The following is a 14,656-nucleotide window of genomic DNA, read 5'->3' as shown; positions in this document are numbered from 1 at the left end:
TGAGTGGGCTTTGGAGTGAAGTATAATGTCATTGTCATCTGGAACAACAAAACCTCAAAAAACTCACCACACAAAAATATCCTCCTCAAGAACAAAGGGTATCAGCGCAGATATTGACCGATTTTTATGACGCTTGATGATCATCTGATGATCTGATGATGTTGATGCTACACCATTCGACATGGTTAATTTACCTAAGAATGGCTCGGGAATGTGCAGCCCGCGCGCGCACAGATGAAAACCTCTTTATGTACAAATCAAAGGTTTACACAAAAAGGGATTTCAAGTCAGAGTCAAGTCATGTTGCAATATGTTGTAGGTATAAAGAGTTTGTCAGTCGTATTTTAGGTTAAGACCAAATTAACGGGAGGCTTTTCTTTTCATTGATTACTTACGGGATGATGGCTGGGAAATTTGTTTTAACTGACAATTTAGATGTAAATCGAATGATTATCAAATGCAAATGGTCAAAGTTAACTCATTAGGAGGTTTGGAATTGGTATTCCATAAGTTGTCAATTTTCCGTTCCTCTAGAGAGCCAAACTTTTTTTGTGTTTTTTTGAGAAAATGTGTATGCGCAATGTTGTCATTTAAGAAAACCTACATTCTTTTTCTATTTATAGAGTTTTTAGAGAGTCATTCAAAAGGTAGTCTTTACAATTGGACTTTAATCTTTACAAACATATTTGGGTATAGAGGTAGAGCCATTATAGAGCTAGTGGTGGACTTATATGCATTAGCTTCAGGCTCTTGATTGGGATTCGATGACTTTGACTACGTGAAAATTACAGTAGCTTTGTTTTTTTAAATGTTATTTTATTTTATTCGAGCGATAACTAACAGTAGCAACAGCAACTATAATAAAATGGCTATGTAGTCGGAAGCTTTGTGGTTAGGTTTTTGTTGGGGGGAATAACATAAGCCTAAGTTTAAATTTGGTATTAAATAAAATTAAGTCAGTGACTTGACTGCAATTGAATAAATAAACGATTATGTGACTTTTCTTTTGTTTTCTGCGTGGGCTTTGAATGATTTGAGTTTTTGTGTTTTCATTTAAAATATAAAATAAATTTAAAACGAAAAATACAAGAAGAGGTGTTGAATGTGAATAGAGCCTTAATTGAGGTTTGTTTTTTTGTTTGGAAAGTTTAAACCCGAATTTTTATGTGGAGCTTTAAGTTTTGTTTTTTAATTGACAATGTTAGTAAATTTTGAAAAACTTTTACGCTAATGAACACTTTGACACAAAGAAGTGGGATTTGTTTTTAATTATGTGAAAGTGGGGCCTGAGAACTTTTAGAACTCTAAAAACTACTATCAGACTCATCTAGAGCTCTCTAGAAAGCCAGTCAACAATTGGCAACAAATCATCAGATGTATACGACTACAAGGAATTAAGGTTAATCAAAATAACATCGAAGAATCTTTTAGTTGATTACGAATGCATTCAGGAAAACAAAGTGAAGCTTACAGATTTACAGCTTTAAGAGGTTAAATTACGTACAATTAAAAAGTGGCGCCCAATTGGAATCTTCTATCTAAACGATACTTCGAAAAAAATTATATTTTTTCTAACTCTAAGATAAGAGTTACAAGTAAGAAAAACAGCAACGACCAAAGTTGTATTATGGCATTAGGAATTGGGATAGAAAAAACATGATAGTTAGTGGTTACAAGATTTCTTAAAAACACAAATAATGGCGCCCAATTGAGACTCTGTAACACACCAATTCCAAAATAATGTTTGGGAGAAAAAAAAAACAAGCTTTGCCGCTAATAAAAGGTGATTGTCAAAAGAAACAAAATAATTATAAAATGCAGATATATTCTGAAATGGCGCCCGGGTACGAAGCATTTTCACAAAAAAACAACAATTTTAGAGAAAATTACAGAAAAGGAAAATAACAGAAACAATAATAAAATGTCGAAAAAATAAAACATCTCTTTCTCTAGAATTTAAAGATCAATAAAATAAAAAATAGTCCCTCGGATACAAGTTGCGAAAACAGGTGCCAGAATCAGATAAATAAATATGAAAGACAACATGAGGGAAAAATTAAAAGGAAGCAGTTTTTAAGCGACTGAATTTTTAAGAAATCGAGTAAAGTGTGTCTTTAAAAAAATCTAAAAATGTCGCCGAGTGATTTATTAGGTTAGTTCAAAATTAATTAAAATAAAATGAATGGTCTCAAGGAAATAATACTAACGCATAATACATTTATATTATAAAATGGCGCCCGGGTACGAAATATTTTCATATAAAAAAAAACAAATATCTGAGCCAATATTAAAAAGAAAACAAAACAGATGCATTAAGAAATGCTTAAAAGACTTACTGAAATAATAAAATGGCGCCCGAGATAGGATCATATTTCAGAAATAAGACTTCTCTATTTGAAAATTTAGGGATCAACCAATATAGAAGCTGGATTTATAAAAGTCAAGCAAAGCGTACTATGCGCAAATAATGAAATGTCGTTAAGTTAGTTACCAGTTTTAGATTTTCTCGAAAATAACAGTTTGGGAAAAATTAAACCAAGCAAACGCTCTTACAAAAAAAGAAACAATTAATGTCTCCCGGGTGAAATTTTTAAACAAAATACACTTATATAAGGGAATAATTACAAAAAAAAAAACAGTAACAGCTGCTTGAAAGGTTTTTCATGAAACTGGCGCCCGGGTTGGGAATACTGCTCTTGATATCAGAAATATATAAGAATTTGAAGCTGAACTGTTGCTCAACATGATGTCATAAATTCAGTGTCAGAATTATATACCTTATAAACATTAAAGACTTTGTGGGGGTAAACTAAAATGAAAACATTTATGAAGCGATTGCATTAATACCCGATAGGTCATACAAAAATGTAAGAGTTCCTTAAATGTTTGACACGTTGAAACAAAAAAAACAAGCAATACCACTGAAAAAAGAAATGCTTCTAAAAAAAACAACAAAAAATGCTTCTCAAAGAAAAAAAAGTTCCAAGAAATGGCGCCCGGGTGAAAACTTTTATAACAAAACGAACCTATCCAAGAAAAAGTTAGCAAACAGAATAATCGCTTGAAAGGTTTTTGATGAAATATTAAAGAAAAATGGACTGGGTTTGGTATCTGTAGAATTTAAAGATCAACAAAACTTAAATAGTGCTGGAAAGACAACATGAGCAGAAAAGAAAAAATGCATGATCGTGACCGGAGTTTTAAAAATTCGCTATAACAAAATTGAGTGCTTAAGAAAAATGTATCAAACAGTTGACAATTTCAAAAACAACGCTAAAAAAAAATAAAACCAAGCTGATCCCTGGAAGTGAAAGAATGCTTTTCAATTTCAAGAGGCAAACAAAAAAATATAAAATCAGTTACAATAAATAGTTTTGAAATAAATAGACAAGTGGCGCCCGGGTAGGGACCACAGTAATCGTGATCATCTAACTTGTTCTGAGAAGTAAGATTACTCTTTTGTAGAAAATAAAGATAACTAAAGAGCAGATTTTTCCAACTTTAATAAATAATCATTAAATGGCGCCCGGGTGAAAACACCCATTTAGTAGAAAAACCACAAAAAAAGGGTAAGAACAAATAGTCATAATTTTATCAATGTTTTTGAAGAAAAATTAAAATTGAGACTATATCAACTGACCAACTGTTTCTAAGGTTAATATTTCCTTCATAATTTAAAGATCAATAAAACAAACAAAAATGTCCAGATCCATTGACAAATGATGAAAAATAGTTTCAAGGTGATTGATGAGACACCTAATTTGTTATACTCTTCTATACACTAACTCCTCCTACCTATCTATAGGTACCAACTTTCTATCGATTTCCACAACACAATATTAACGACCCCTGCTATGATAACATTAATAATACAACTATAAACTGTCATAATCCCATGCAGTTTAGTCATCTTTTCGTTAATAAAAATTAACAACACTCTGTATAAAAGAATGAAGAAAACATTCCACAAAATTTGTACAAAAATATAAGTATCTACATAAGTATGTATATAAACGCACAAACAACAAACTAAGCGCCATCAACTCATCGCCATCGCCATTGCCACCAAAGCTAAAGCCATTATCATCTGACTTCATGTATATCGTTTCATCCGCATATAAGCCTTACAACAAACCCGACAAAACATACACTCTCCAAATGAAGACACTTCTTTCGTACGTACATATTCTTTTCCTCTTGTTGCAAATTGGCAAAAGCGACATAAAAATTATCTGAAAAATTTCGATAAGACCGCATTACTTAGCGCTCGTCCAACAGCATCCAATAACACCATCACAACATGGCAGCATTCCGCATCCGAACGAACTTATAAACTCCAAAGCTGAACACCACACACCATACAGAGTATAACAGACCATCCTCTTCGTCGTCATCCCATCTAAGACTTGGGTATTGGAAGACTAAGAAAAAAAAAAGAAGAGACTCCCAAACGACGACGAAGAAAAAGAAGCACAAGAAAGAAGAAGCTATGCTTGTTTTTGCCTTGATCTTCAATCCAAGAAAAAAGCGCATTGGACCGAAGAAGTGAAGAAGAAGACGACACCAAGGCAAACATGATGACCAACGAAGACGATGGACTCTTCGACGTCCGTCGTCGTCTTATAGTCGTCACATCAATATCTTTTTAATTCCACATTTTGATGGCCAATGGCGCAAAATAAACCCCATCAGACAACCACTTTGCTATAAGCTTTAATGTGGCCTTCACGTAATTACCAACTAACTTGAATCGTGATTATATATGTTTTTTCTACCACTCTTCGAATCATCATCGTTTAAAGCATGGACATGGACACAACGAACATCAACACGAAAATCCCCTGTTAACATAGAAAAATTCGGTTAGATTAAATGGAATTTGAACGATTCCACATCCAAGTGTCATTTTAAATGACATTTCAAATCATATTTGACAGCTTCAAAATATATGACATTTGTGTCTAACAACCATCCATCTTTAATTTATTGACATGATAAAGCTTTTCTATATATGAACTGTACAATACATGTGTATACTATATATCCTTAGGCGGGCAATATGCAAAACATGTGTCAAATTTGACAGCTGTTAAACTTATTTAATGAGCCACACTTGATGGATGTAGAAAGTGATGATTACATTATGTATCCATCTATATGGATGTAAAAGAGAGACAATATGATGGGTGGTGCTGGATGGTGGTATGACGAAAAAGAGGACGTAACGAAACGTAACAACGGCACAGTGGGTAATTAAGTTACATCTCGTGGACTAGCTGTGATGGTCAATTTATTATTATCGGTCTACTTTTGGGTTGACAGACATGCGGAAGACTCAGAGACTCTACGCGATATAAATTAACTGGTGATGGACGAATGGAATTTATTTTCCAAACACGACGACGGACGCGACGGATACAAGGCCGCTCGTATATACGTTATGTAAATATGTATATCCGCCTCCTGTGTCTCCGTTCGTCTCTGTCGTCTCGTGCGTCCGTCGTCGCTTGTCTGTTCCTGGACTTGTATTTAATTACTTTTCGTAGGCGTATTGGAGTTGTATAGTACTTTGTTGTTGTTGTCACATAAATTGAAGTCGTCACTTGACGTCTACGTTGTAGTCCTTTTCGTCGTCCTTCTCCTCCTCCTCCTTCTTAGTATATTGAAATATTGTATCCTTGTGATGCAAATGTTACGTAGGTACTCTCAACAATCATCATCAACCCAAACCAGCATCATATAACACTGATTGTGAAACTGAGTGTGTTTGTGCAAATTAATGACAGAATTCATTTACATTTGGGGATCGAACGCACTAATTGACAGACGGAAGGTTTGGCATTCAATTTGTGTTGACGCTTGTACTCGTATATACATTTGTAATTTACACGCACAAGCACGAGTACGACACAGCTTTTGACGTTTATTTGGACTGTAATGGGATTTGATAATTAGTTTGAGATAAGTCACATTTGTTGCAGGCAAAAGTTGAGTAGTGTGGGAGTACCCCTTTAAAACTACTCCGTTGCGTCCGTCAGTGATAAATGTGAATAGACCTTAATGTTTTTTTGAAAGATTACAAAATGTAAACGATACTTTAAATTCTTCTATTCATAAATTAATGTTATTTTGACTCTTTTAATAATCTCATCAAGATTTATTGATTCATCCTTAAGGCGATAACCATATTTAACGTTAAAAGAAAAATAACGTCGTATTTGCCACTTTTGGTTTACAAGACAGACTCGTGGCTTACCAGTGTGTATGAAGTATGTACCTCAAGTCAAGTTGAGATTAAGTTGAATAAATTCGACAAAAGAAAAAACAAAATAACACCAAAAACAATTTTTAGAAAGATAAATTTGTACATTTTAAAGCCTGGGGGCACTTTGTCTGAGTTTTTGACCACTTTAGCCAGAGTTATGGCGAATTAACACGAATTGCTTCAAGTTAACAAATTTGTTGTTTTATTATTTTTGTAAAAGTTTCATATGTATGATGGGCGTTGCATTCATATGTGAATTGTGAATTGGTTAACGTGGTCGTGAAAATGTTACTTACCGACACTCGACGTGCAGAGCGGAGTAGGTAAGGTAGATCAGCCATCAGAGAACTAGTTTATAGTATGTAAATCATTAAAAACCTACAAAAGTCTGGTTTGAGCTCAGTTCTGTGGCATAATGATCGTGATATTATTAGATATTTTTTTTAAATATGTTCATAGCTAAAGAAAAGTTGTATATTGAACAACTAGAAGTGAAACAAATGAAACTTTATTTAACGTCCTTGATTTACAAGCAGTTGGCGAGTCCGCTTAGAGAGATATGAGAACAAGAAAATGGGTGCAACTTGTTTAGACAGTGTGGATGTGGAATTGTTTTAAAAACATTTTGAATTAGTTAACTAGTTTATTTTAGATAAGCTATTTCATATATGATTCATTTAGCATTAGAATTTAAAAAGTTATAAAGATTTAATAGAGTTACATACTTAAATCAAGGTTTTCGTGATCAAGTGCTTAAACTACTTTCAAATTAGGTACAATCTTTTTTTTAAATATTTAAATATTTTATACGTTCATACTTTATTAAAAATTAACTAGTTTCACTTCACAAGAACTCTTACTTCGTCTATTGATCGTAAGAAGTCTGTGTTTTGAACCTTCATATTCTAATCTTCAAAATCGAAAACTTATCGCTGTTGAACTGAATTGGAAAAAGGATTACGATTTAAATAGCTAATTAGAATACTTAATCAATTTTCTACCTTCAAGATAAGATTTAAGAAAAAGTATATTAAAGCACATTCGTGAAGTGTGGCTAAAGTAAGAATCTCTCTACTTAACAGTGAATCTGAAATTGGGTCCATAAATAAACTGATGAGCATTCTTAGGAGTACGGGAAATATGTTTTAGATTTAAGAAAAAGTGTATTAAAGCATTCCACATTCGTGTAGTGTGGCTAAAGAAAGAATCTCTACTTAACAGCGAATCTGAAAATGGGTCCATAAGCAAACTAATGAAAATTCTAAGGAATACGGGTAATACAGTTGAATATTTTTTAGGGGAGTAATGCAAATGACTATTTCGCAATTAAAATAGCCTTACACTAATAATTGACAAGAAACCTTGTGACGGTGTTCAAGAGTTGCAAGCGTTTCAGTTAAAAATCAAAGCTCTTTTGCAAAAGAATTTTTTTTAATGAGGTTTTATGTGACTTTATGCATAAAAGAAAAAAGCAACTTATAGGGTTCTATGCTGTATTTCATGTACTCATGTTTTATTTCAGCAAACGACTCTAAAAAATATAAAATTTGGATTAGCTTAAAACATTTTACAAAATGAAGGAAATGTACATTTTAAAAATACTTTCCAGAATTCAGAAGTCATTCGAGAATTAACGAAGGATACATTTTTTTGCAAATGACTTGACCTATTATTTTTGTTCAGCATCTTTGAACACGGCTGTCCCCACTTTGGCACACTTCAAATGGTCTGTCTTTTGGGCTTTGGTTTAAACTTGATGACACTTTTTAATCTTATCACACCTTTAGGTCGATTTTTTTCCATGTTTGTCACGGATGCGGGTAAACATAACTTGGTTATTATTTCTCTTAACAAAATTTTGCAAATGCCTTGAGTTTTTTGTCACTGGCTTTTAGACTATAACTATAAAGCAACTGTTGCTCTAGATATTCTGGCTTTCTTAACAATTACTTATTAATTGTTTGACTAAGCTCCTTCCTCTTCCAAAATCACTTTATTTTATCGTTAAGAAATTGAAGTCTTCTTTATTGTAAGGGCAAGAAAAATCTGATGAATGTAAACTAACAGCTGACAGTTCAGGGATAGTAAAAAATGTAGAATTTTCTGAAAAGTTCTTCGCATAAAATATATTATATTGACATAAGGATTTTCTACAGTTGCAAAAAGAGATGATTCAAGGTAAATGGGAAAATCTGAAACAGTCAAAAAATGTTTCTTAAAGTTCACCAACAAAATATATGGGACACATTTCTAAAATTTGTCATTGGTTTGAAGGCACTTTTACTATCATTTGTTATTTTTCAAGTGTGTCTAAGTATTGCGTTTAAATAAAGTTACAACTCCTACAAAATCGTCTTCGAATCAACATCTTATACTCGTATCTCTTGGCGAAACAAGAGCAAATTAAAAGTTCAAGGAGTTAGCTGGCCCAGCAGACGTTTCTTAGTGAAGGTTCTGTTAAAGAAGGTCCTTAGCACAAACACAAATAGAAAAATGTTGTTGCGAAAATTAATTTAAAAAACTTTATTTGGAATAGAGCAATTTTTCATAATATAGGCGAACTGATGTGAACTGATCCGGCTCGAAGGACCAAACAAAATTATTTTTGTTTTAATTGAAATTAATTTAGAGTGCAAACTAAACTGAATACCTCAATCTTTCACAATCTTAACTTCAACAAACAAATTTACAATTAGCATATTGGAAAAGAAGTGTCTATGTTTTATTTTTTAACCTTCATAATAACCTTCTTATACATCGGATCAGTATAATAATAAATCAATATTTGTTCAGAAGTTGGTGAATTCAGATTTAAACGTATTTTTGATGGTGAGGTACGGCACAATTTTGAATTAGCTTATGTAGTTTTGTATAGACACAAAGCTGTAAGCCAGGTTTTCGTCAATAATGATTACAATTGGAGGCAAACGTTTCAATAATGTACACTGTACAGGGTACTTTCGATGAACTGAACTTTTTTTTTAATTCTCGAACAGAATAATGTTTTCCTGAATAAACTAAAATTTGGAAGCATTGTTCATTATTCAGTCAATTAATCTTGGAATGCCAAACCAAACTTAAATTAAATCACTTGACTTAAAGATCCATACAATTTTAAAAACAAAATTAAATTGGTTGCAACAGCCCATTAAGAACTAGGGCCTAGCGACTTACAACTATCAACCATACCCGTGTGCGAGACTGTGTCAGGGATGGAGGGGACCTACAGTTTTAAGCCAAATACGAACGGCTAATTTGAGAAAGCACTTTTCATGACATGAATTACTCTTGGAAAATTTGTCAATTCCTTGAAAGAGGCAGCACCCGTGAAAAAAAACATTAGATGGGAAGAGCAGGGATCGAAAAAAAGACCTCTGCCATGACAGTTTAACGCACCATCATTCCCAGGGTGCTACAATACAATTTTACTAATGGGCAAATTTGGATTTCCTTCAAAAACTGATTCTTTTTCGTGTCGCATGGAACACGATTGGAGTTGATTTTTTTTTACATTGTATTTGTGTAACTTCGTGTGGCAGAGCTGTCAAATTCCCAGCTAAACATTTTCAATGTTATGAATTAACACAAGGGAAATAATTATGCGTCTTCTTGTTCTTCTTTTCCGGCTGCTAGTAGCAGCACTTTAACTCCTCCTGAAGCAAAGGGAGGCAACCAGCTCCTTCTATCTCTCTCTATTCCTAGCACGATACCTCAGCTAAGACCACGTTTTGGGACCGAGCTTCCTTCATGACAGATGATCTCCATGATTCTCTTGGTCTTCCAGGCTGCCTTCTACCTTGAGAATTCCATTGAAAACTTCTTCCTCAATGAATGGCCCATCCAGCACCACTTTCTCTGCGCGATGTCAACATCCACATTTGTTTTCCCAGTCCTGAGCCACAGTTCATCGTTAAATATGGTTTGTGGCCACCGGATGTTCAGGATGTATCGTAGGCAGCGGTTGACGAAAATTTGCAAAATTCTCGAGCACATCCACGTCTCGCAGGCATATAGCAGAACAAATTTTACGTTGGACTCAAACAACTTTAACTTGGTACGGAGCGCTATTTTCCAGGAGTTCCAAACTTTAGAAACCATTCCAAATGAACTACAGGCTTTATTTATTCTATTATTGACATCCAGGTCCGTTCCACTATCGAGTGCCTAATAGCTTCCCACAAAGATGAACTGGGTGATCTCTTCTACTGCCACTTGTCTCACAATAACCTGTTGTTGTTGGTTTCGGCTGGTTTGCGTTAACTTAGTCTTACTGCCATTAATCCTTAAGCCAGCCACCTCCCCATTTTGTCGCAGAGAGTGGCACATTTGGCTGAGATCTCCATTTCTGTTTGCCATTGAGCATATGTCGTCAGCATAGTCCAAATGGCTTAATGTTTCCTTTAGGCGCCATTGGATACCCAGTCTCTTGTGTTCACCCACCGTAGCAGTCATAACATCAAAATTATGCGTCAAAAGCCCATGATTAAGATATACAAATTTGGAAGGCTTAATTCAAGGGAAACATGGACACAGGTTTGAAATTCATCGGGCTTAAAGAGTATAATACTCTACTTGATTTGTTAAGCTTAACGCTCACCAAAATGTTTATTTTTCGTTAGCTGATTTTTAACCATCTCAAAATGTACTTACACCTTTTAAAAAATAATTTACGATAGTTTTACAATATCTCAACAACAATATGCCCAAAAAGTATTTATTTTAGTCTCGTTTTCGATTTTGGCAAAATGAAGACAGACTAGTGAAAGTTTCGTCGGATTGCGTCTTTTGCCCAGACCTATTTTCGATACACAACCTTAAATAACTTTTATGCTCAAATGGTTTTCTGTTTTACTTTTCGATATTTGTTCATAATATTTTCGCCAATTTCTGTACCAATTTTGAATTATTCCGAAATTCTACCGATGTTGACATCAATCCTATCGACGTTAACAACAAATAAGTATTTCGTGTCTTAAAGTCAAACGGGTTTCACCCATCTTCTAAAATTGACAGTTGAAGTTGATATAACTTTAACCCCCCCCCCCCCTTCTACCTCTTTGATTTGAAAGAAATAATATCAAGTATCATTTGACTACGGTTATCCTGTTGACTTATAAAGGATTATATTTGCTATTAATCCTAAAATTAATTAATTTTCTAACCTCAACCCTCTAATCTATCCTCGTCTATAATCCATCCAGGTAGAAACATAAGTAAGAGCTTATACTGACACTAAAACACAAACTGAATTAAAAATATGAAAAACACCGTATACGGTCCTCCCCAGGATCAGAACATCTACCTACAAAGTTTCATCTAAATTCTAACATTAATTGAACTTTGAAATTGGTAATTTATCAAAGTCAACATATCAACAGAAAAAAGACACTTCAATGCACAAATGAATTTTCAACAACATTTGTCAGAGTGCAGTGTTTTTTTTGGAATTAAAAGTTGACTTTTCTAAAATTGAAAAACTATAGTAACTCCACGCCCTCCCCTCCCATCCACACTACGCGACCTTCATTTAGAATATAAACCTTTGTACCTATAGAGACATCTGAACTAAACTAAACTGAACATCATACGCCCCCATACAAAACAATCCCTAGAATCCCGTAAAAATAAAAATTGTTATGCACACAATAAATCTGCAAACCGACCGAGTGAACGACAGTAAAAAAAAAAAAACAAAACACAAAAGTTTAAAAAAATGCAAAATAATATATTTTGTGTATAATCTTCCATAAAAATCCGACAGGCAAAATACCGAACTCTCATGAATTGTTCGTTTGAGGAGCAGACGAATGGCAACGGACGAGAGACCCGCAGCTAACAGCCAGCGCAACGAGCAACGACAAATTCTGCCCACAGCCGCCCGTGACAAAGTCCTCAAAAAACAATCGAGCTTCGTAGCAATCGTAGTCGTCCGTCGTTGCGTCGTCGTCATTGAACAAAAATATATACAAAAATAAAATGCATGTGGCATGTCCCGTGATTCTGCAACACCCACATATGGTGGTGCCTAAGCGAGGTGAATATTTATATTTATATGGATATGGATATGGAATGACAAAAGCCGACATCAGGCATAAAAATGGCGCACAACCAGCGCCCAAAAACAAACCAACCAACAACCATGCATCGTCGCAACGTCGTCATCGTTTACGCAAAAACACAACAGAAAAAAGACAATTTAAAAATATGTTAACTCAAAAAAAAAGAGACTTCATATCTGCATTCGAAAAACAAAAAAAAAACATTAACTTCCAAAAGTATTTGCATGTCAATAAATTCAAAACTTCGCATTGTTTTGCGTTCGTTTTGTTGCTTTGCCATTTTTCAATTCAGTCTCAAGCCCGTCGAAAACAAAAGTCGATAATACCTACGTATCTCGAAAATATGACAAACGGAAAGGCTAGGGCTAGGGATACAACTCACCTGAATGCCAGGACCAGGATATCCGTAGGCAGTTTGATACAGCACCAAAGTGCTATAGACGATTACCACAGCGAGTGTCATTGCTTGAAGAATGCGCTTATATCGTTGCGGCAATGACAGCGTTATGCTCATTATTTAATAAAAATTTAGCAATAGCCTCCCCACGACGACGAACGAAGAAGCATGCTCCCGTTTTTATTCACTTTTATTTTTCACCACTCAATTCAATTCAATTCGCACTTTCAACAAACAAAAATAAAATAAATTCACTGTGATAACAAACAAAATAAAAATAGTACACCGTTAAATTGTAGGTTCGTTTCGTTTCATTCACAATAAATTGATTGATTGATATGAAACTGGCTCAAAGGCAATTTTTCACTTAAGATTCATTTAAACCGAATCAAATTGTTTTGATTGATAAATTATTTCTCAAGAACAATAAATTCATACAAAAAATATAACCTTTTTAATAGTTTAGCGCAAAATACTTTTTTATCTTATAATTTATTCAAATTTAATTCGATCGAAAAATACGGGAATCGAAAAAATCACGTAAAACAGAAAACGATTGGAGAAAAATTTGAATTGAAAATTCACCGTGAACACTCCCGCCACATTCAAATAATACGAGTCGACTGATCGGCTCGAGTCTCGCTTAGTTCGCCGCTACCTCGAAAAAATCTCACAACACAAATGATCGACTGATCTAGTTGGTAGAAAGAGTCGGCAATCGGTTGAGTGATGGGGAAAGAGATGGTTATATGTGTTCCTATTGGAATTTTTCTGCATAGATTACCATCACTTCAACAGGTTTCTCTCTTTCCTTCTGTTTACATTTTGTTGTTTTTGTTGTTGGATGTGCGTTTTGCGTTTTCTATTTTGCAATAAGATTTTGTTGTTGTTGTTGTTTTTGGAAGGATATGAGGGATGGGAATGGGGAAACAAGTGAGTGGTGTGGTGTTGTTGCTTTACTTTGATGTCATTTGACCGGCATTTCCATTGTTTACTCTCCTTCTTTTTTGTTGTTTGCTCTATCTCTGTCTCTCTTGGACGTTTGTTATATTGTGAATTGTTGTTTTTCCATTTTTAGATCTCATTTTAATCATATTTTTCGCTTGCTTTCTCTCTTTTTGTGGTTTTTGTTTGTGTTTATTTTTGCTCGATCTGTTTTCTGTTGAGGACACACACACACACGACGCGACGGATGGTTTTCAATTTTCCGGTGAATAAGAAACAAAAAATGTGCTTGCTTGGGGAAAATGTGCAATGCAATTATTTTAGGTAGGTACTATTGTGAATATTGTGTATTTTAGGGTCAATAAACGATAAAGGTACGATGACACCTTTGTTTTTTTTTTGTTTCTTTTTGTTTTGTTATGGCTTAGGCACACTATTTTAATCAGGTTCATGTGCGCTGTTGTTTTTGTGTTTTTTTTTTTTTTGACGTTGGATGAACTTCTAGGCAGCTCAAGAAGTTGTATGATTTATAAATATAAATGAAAAATTGCTAGAAGATTAAATCAATTATTCTTGTCAGGTGGAGGAGTAAACATGGCTTATGGTTAATAATTATGACTTCTCGTTAGTTTTAGATTTTTTGAGTTTTCTTTTTTTAAGAGAATATATTTTTTAAGAAGGATTTATTGCGTTGAAGCGTGTGAGTAATGGAATTCGTTTTAAAATAAGACTTGGACTGAGAGTTGGAGAAATAGAGAAGTTTTTTTTTTTGTTTTGATGACATTTTTGACATTGATAGAAAATGAACTTTGAAGGTTTATAAGCAAGGGCAAGGGTTCGTTGTCGTGAGAATTTAGACAAAATGCAAATGTGGCTAGGTTCTCGTTTTATTGTTTTAACATCGCTTTTGGTGTCTTGCCTTTCTGTAAAGTAGAAGAAAAATAACATTGTGAAACCTCATAAACTTCTTTAAAATATTATTAAGTTAGA

General features: G+C 34.0%; 1 protein-coding gene across 1 annotated transcript in view; it reads right to left on the bottom strand.

The window, feature by feature from the left end:
* LOC129944346 (fringe glycosyltransferase) overlaps positions 1 to 13,348 on the bottom strand; it is a 183,778-nt gene extending 170,430 nt beyond the window's left edge. Inside the window, exon 1 of the mRNA XM_056053709.1 lies at positions 12,707 to 13,348. Within this exon, the coding sequence (XP_055909684.1) occupies positions 12,707 to 12,838 (132 nt within the window). The 5' untranslated portion in view covers positions 12,839 to 13,348. The remainder of the gene's footprint in view (positions 1 to 12,706) is intronic.
* Positions 13,349 to 14,656: the final 1,308 nt, after the last annotated feature.

Source organism: Eupeodes corollae, chromosome 2, assembly GCF_945859685.1.
Source record: "Eupeodes corollae chromosome 2, idEupCoro1.1, whole genome shotgun sequence".
NCBI lineage: Eukaryota > Metazoa > Arthropoda > Insecta > Diptera > Syrphidae > Eupeodes > Eupeodes corollae.
This window is presented reverse-complemented; position numbering and strand designations above follow the sequence as displayed.